The sequence below is a fragment of the Myotis lucifugus genome, unplaced genomic scaffold (assembly GCF_000147115.1).
Source record: "Myotis lucifugus unplaced genomic scaffold, Myoluc2.0 scaffold_44, whole genome shotgun sequence".
Lineage (NCBI taxonomy): Eukaryota > Metazoa > Chordata > Mammalia > Chiroptera > Vespertilionidae > Myotis > Myotis lucifugus.
The window spans coordinates 4,468,339-4,474,338 of NW_005871092.1; the positions used below are offsets into that span (position 1 = coordinate 4,468,339).

The 6,000-nt window shown below is 49.9% G+C and overlaps 1 protein-coding gene across 2 annotated transcripts in view; it reads left to right on the plus strand.

Moving 5' to 3' along the window:
* The window catches only part of VTI1A (vesicle transport through interaction with t-SNAREs 1A), a 306,175-nt gene extending 300,672 nt beyond the window's left edge, over positions 1–5,503 (plus strand). For both annotated transcript variants that reach the window (XM_006088135.3, XM_023753364.1), the window contains exon 8: positions 5,237–5,503. In XM_006088135.3, the coding sequence (XP_006088197.1) occupies positions 5,237–5,330 (94 nt within the window). In that variant the 3' untranslated portion in view covers positions 5,331–5,503. The remainder of the gene's footprint in view (positions 1–5,236) is intronic.
* Positions 5,504–6,000: the final 497 nt, after the last annotated feature.

Sequence of the window (6,000 nt, forward strand, 5' to 3'; positions counted from 1 at the left end):
AAATGTCTTCTCTCACAGCTCCAGAAACTTGAGGTCTGAAATCTAGGAGTGGGCAGGGTCATACTCCCTCCGAAGGCTCCAGGGAAGGGCCCTTCTTGCCTCTTTCAGCTTCTGATGGCCACAGGCATTCCTTGGCTTGTGGCAGCATCACTCCAATCTCTGCTTCTGACTCCACCAGGCCTTCTGCTCTGTGTCCCTCTGTCCTCTCTTCTTATAAGGACTCCAGTCATTAGATTTAGGGCCTACCCTACATGCAGGGTGATTTTATCTCAAGGTCTTTAATAAACTACATCTTCAAAGACCCTATTTTCAAATAAGGTCACGTTCTGAGGTTCCAGGTGGACATGAATTTAGAGGGAGACACTATTCAACTCAGGACAATGTGTATGGTTGAAAGTGAAAGAAGTCCCAACCGAATTCTTGGACCAGGAGCAAGCATGTGACTTAAGGCAGTCTAATAGAGTGAAGCTTAGCAGGTTTGCTTGGAATGCTGGGTCGTCTGGCTCCTGCAGCTGGGAAGTTTAAAAGTGACTCCTCTGGTATCAGGCACACAGCAGGATCTAGGGCTCAAATGATGCCTTCAGGAACCTGTTTCTTTCTCTCCATCTCTGGGTCCTGTGTTGCTGTGTTGGCATCCTTTCAAGCAGGTTCCTCTCCTGCGTAGTGATAAGAATGGCCCTGAGTTCTAAGTGTCCATTTTCTCCACAGCCAATCCCAGTAGAGAGAATACCTTTTTCTTGACTTTCTAGAAAAAAAAATCCTCAAAGGACTCTATCTGGCACGGTTGGGGCATGCCAATTCCTAAACAAAGGATTGTGCAGGAATAGAGAGCTGTAAGTAGCTGGATCTGCCTGGGTCCTATGTCCACCTGTGGCATCATAGACTGGGGTAAGCCCCCTTGAGTTTCTGGGCTGAGGCTGGGGATTCCTCCCAAAGATGCAGGCCCTATAAGAACCTGGATGGGCATCATCAGGTGGCACAATAACCACACAACTCTAGCTCAGAGGTCGCCACGTGCCCGGCTTTGAAATTAAAGTCAGTGTTAGAGGCTGATAACAAAGCACCATTTTCTCTCACTCCTGTTTTTATTTCTTTTGACTAACATTGAATTGGATCTAGACCTTGGAGAGCCTTTCCCAGGGCACTTGTTTTGGGGGAGTTTCCTGAGAGACTCGGGTATAGGTTCCTTTGCTCTTATGGCAGCTAATTGCCCTGCCCATTGTTGCTGTTCTGTCAGAACCCAGAGGTGGGCATCATCATTCAGGCCTGGGCAGCCAGGCAGGAGAAGCATGTCCAGGGCGGGCACTGAACCTGTGGAGTGTCACACACTCTCCACTGATGAATGCAGGCTTGTGAAGGGTTTGGACTCTGCTGGCATCCCGAATAGGAGGGTGGCTCATAGCTCACTCCCAAAGCTGTGCTTGTCTACAAGCAACACTTGGAAAGTAGGAAGAGTACCACATGGACCTTCAGGGAACACACGGAGGTGGAGACTCCCACTCACGCATTCAGCAAGTTTAAGAATACCTATGCCAAGTTCTGTGTTAGGCATTGGGAATGTAAAAGACAAAGGAGATTCAGACCCTGGAAGGTCCACTTGTTATTGGAGAACCCTGCAGAGAAACAGAAAATCCTAAATCTCTATGGTAAGGGTAGTGGCCTACAGCCTCCTAAGTCAGAACAGCAAGGGACCAAACACTGGAGCTGACACCCAGCACTTTGGTCACATTTCATTGACTAAAACAAGTCACATGGCCACACTGAACATCAAGGGATGGGTAAGGGAGTCTGTGCCTAGAAGTAGAGAAGGGGATATTGGTGAATGCTGGTCACGCCTGCTACAGTGGGATTCCAGGGCTCCTGGAGCAAGAGCAGAGCGCGGTGCCAGGTGCCTCGCTGGCCTACTGCACGTTAACCAGTCTTCTGTGACGGGGCTGCCACACGCAGCTGCTCGTTGCCAGAGGAGGAGGAGACTGGCAATGGAAAGATGGGCCCCTCCCTGGGTTCCTGCACAGGATCCGTAGTTTCAATGGTACTTTGTGAGTTCAGCCTCAAAGTAAATGGTTAATTCATCTTGTATCAACAGCACTGTGATTCATAATGTAAACTTGGAGGATCCTTGATGTTTTTGCGCCCACATTCCTTTTAATTTGGCCCTGCATTCTTTTAAAGCCACAGTGTGCTCACTTAATAGAATGCAGCATGCAAATGCACAAGTTTTTGCCTGGAGGCAATTTAGCCTGGCTGGTTCAATGGATGTCTTCTTTCAAGTGTATATTCTTTCTTAAATTATTTACTGGGTAAACACACTTTGCATTTTCAAAAGGGAGATTAAGGCTGCTTGCCGCATACCTACTAGAACAGAAATCCCACCCACCGCCCCTGCCCCCAAAGTTAAGAAGGAAGATACCCTGGCCTTCCCCAAAGTTTCTTCCCTGGCTCACTCGCTGGGAACCCCTCTTCCTGGCTGTTTTTCAGATGCTCTCCAAACTCTGCCTCCCTCTCTGCCCACAGCAATACCTGCCAGCAGCCCCTGGCTTGTCAGGCTTCCTCCCAGAAGGGGCCCAGCAGTGGCAGCCTTTGTCCTCCCTACCCCCAGATGGGCTCAGTCCTGTTTACTTAAGGGCCCAGCCGCTCATTTTTCTGGTCCTGAGAGGCGCTGTGTCTGCCCAACACTTTAGAGATCCAAAGCTGGGTTGATGGCCTGGCCAGCCTTTGGTTTGAAAGCAAATGCTCTCTCCTGCCGACCTCTCCCACCGCCCACACACGCCTCACTTCCATGGCCCACCCTTCTCCTAGCTTCGCAGGGGAGACCCAGCAGTGCTCTGAGAATGCATGATGGTATGAAATTCCATCTTTGGGGGACTTCAACTTTAACTTCAGCCTTCTCTACGGAGACTCCCTGCGGTTTTCCTGCAAATTAAATTTGCACGGATCTTCATTCTCCCTTGAATGGAAGGATGGCAGTTGTAGGGCTGCGCCCATTCATTATCATCCTTTGGACAGTTCAGTGTCAGTATCTGTGCCATGCGCTGGGGCTGGAGAGGTGAGTGTGGACCCACCGGGGAGGGAGTGGGCAATTCGATCTTTCTGATGGTCCGTGACCCAGGTCACCCGTCTTGGGATGGGGTGTCTGTTGAGAGAAGCTGTTAGGGAAGGTCACAGGGTGAAGTGCACTCCTCTTTGCCCTGAGATGAGGGAAGGCCGGAGAAGAGCTGAGAATTTAGGGTTCCTGTGCATTTGTTTCCTTAACCGTGCCTCAGATTCAACAAGTAACATCCACAGTTCATCCCTTACAAATGAGCATCATGGATGCCTTGGGGCCCTCAACCCACAAATAAAATGGTTGTCAACCAAGAGACATGCTACCGAATAGTACTTACAGTAGAATGTTAAAGAGTTTTCATGCTTTTAATCTGTTTCACTGCTGAGTTTCAGTTTTGCTGATTTCCTTGCAAGTCTGGTGCGGGTGGCCATGGTAAAGAGAGATTGTGACAGTGACTTGGGCAAACAGGATGTGTAGGGACTGTTCCGAAGGCTCTTGCCCCTTCCAGAGAAAAGGGGGGGATCAATTTGGGTCTTAAATCAAGCTACCAACTAGCACCGATCAGTGTTCACAATTAGCCCCACTGTAACAAGCCGTGAAGTCCTGTCCTTATTTATTTTGGGGGTGGAGAATCTTCCTGCCTCCTGAGTAAACATGGCCTGTGAAGTCTGAATTAGCTGTCATCGCAGAAGAATTAATGTCGGGGCGCAGCCTTTCTAGTGGGGAAGGGAAGAAATAAACGAGACAGATCTTAGCCGAGCCGTACGTGATGAATGAGGACCGAGCGGATCATTCATCTCCTTCCAGGAAAGTGGACACAGGCACTAAAGCAGTTTTGCGGAAGACGTGTCAGCAAATGTGATCATTTTGTAACCTGTCAGGAGGAGAGGGAGCTAGTCCTTCCAGGGGGCAAAAGGGAGTGGGCCTGTCTGGTGTGACGGTCTCTATCCATCCATTTAGGTTTGGGCAAGAAGGGGGTGGGCAAGGAGGAATCCGACTGAAACCACGGGGGTGTCGTCATCCTTCCAAGAAAGAAACCCAGCTAGAGCTAGAAAAGGCTGCGGCCTCCCTCAGAGATTTCTTCTGGAAGATGGGAAGGAGGAGGGTGGGGGTCTCTGTTAAACTGGGCGCCTGGCCAGTCCCACCGATGGACGCCCAGTCCAGTGATCTGTGTCTACACGAAGACAGCAGACCTTTTTGTGCTTCCTATTTGGAGGATGGACAGATGGGGTTTGCTATAGTGCCTTTGCTGTGCGGACAGCCAGCTAGACTGCCAAGCACTCCGTCTCTATTTTTGTGTGGCTGGTTCTGTGGGAGTGAGCGTGGGCGAGGCTCTTTGACCTCAGTTCCCTTTGAAAGTCTCCACAAAGCATTCTGATGTTCGACCTCTTTTCTCAGAATGAGGTAGCAAATTATGAAACAGCTTCATCGGAAGCTCTCTGCAGGCATCTTGGAGCCGGTGCCTCCGCTCCGATTCCCCTCCGTTCCCTGTTCCCCATCAGCATTTGGCAAAGCCAGAGCAGAGAGGGTTGGAGTCCCCAGAGATGAGGGCCCACCAACCAAAACCCCCGAGGTACTTGGTGCTCTTTCTCATGTTCACCCCCTTTTGCTGTGGAGCAAATGGAATGTTTCCTCTTGGCGTCACAGAGCGTGAGCCCCCGTGACAGGTGACGGTTTCACAGCCTGAGCTGCAAGCTTGACACTTGCTTCTTAATCCTGTCCTTTTCTTCCTATGTCTCGCTTTTACTTTTCCCCAGGTGTTTTTGTACAGGTAAGTACCTCACTGACATATGTTTCCTGGGAGTCTATTACCTTCACCGGAAACACTGCCAAAAAAAAAATGAGGCTTGTCTCACATTTTCAATTAAAAAGTGACGCTCTCACGGGCCCTTGATCACTTACAGATGCCGCATGGCACTCCGCACCTCGGAAGCCATTTGGTTCGCAGTAGCTTTGCAGAAAGCATGTCTCCAGGTGCAGCGTGACAATCACTGTGGAGTCGTTCGTTTCCTTGTGGGTCCTTTATAGAACCAAAAAGCTGTGTGGACACACACACACACACACTCTCACTCCAGGCTCCCCGCCCCCAGCCTGTGAAGCCATCGTTTGATTAGCCAACTTGATCTCGCATGAGCTTTGTCGGAATGTGCTCCGATCGTCTGAGTTTCTCTCTCCTTTGCTGTCTCCTAGGATCATCCAGAACCGCGTCCTGGTCGTCGTGCTGGCCGTCATCCTGGTCATCACCATCCTGATGGCGATCACTTTCTCCTTCAGAAGACACTGATGTATCGGCGGGTCCTTGATAAACAGCAACAGCGGCTCGTGCTGAGTAATTAAGACAAAATGGTCACATGAATCATTCTTTTGCGCTGACAGGCCCCGAATGACCCTCCCTCCCTCTCACCACTGTTCAGCCGGAGTGCAAAGAGTGTAAAAATATTTTTATTCTTGTTTGCATGTGGGTTGGTTTCCTTTTCTAGGTTTTCTTCGCCCAGATTTGTGTTTGTGTAGGGCAAGGTGAGGGCTTATTTGCCTTCTGGTCCTCTCACCTACTGACCAAAATAGCCTCTAGTGACCTTCTTCCTTGCCCCGTGGACATGTCAGGGGTCACGGTTTGGGAGAGGGCATAATGAGTCTGTCACGGGGCTTCTGATGGGCTGCGCTGTTTGTCACACATCTCTTGTCACCGAATTGCCCTTGTGTGATGTCCGAGGATCCAAATGCAGAGAAAAGCAGGGATCAGAGCCAGGGATCTTCAGCACACCAGCCCGGTTCCCACCCCAGCACAATGAACATAGTCAGCCCGCCTGAGTGCTTTCATTGTAAAGGTGGGTTTCAACGTCAGCTGTGCAGGAAATTGACTTAGCACTTTCTCTGTTTTTCTACGCATAATTTTCTTTTCTTTTTTTTTTCTTTTTTTTTTTTACACCCAGAAATATTTTTGCTGAGCCTGC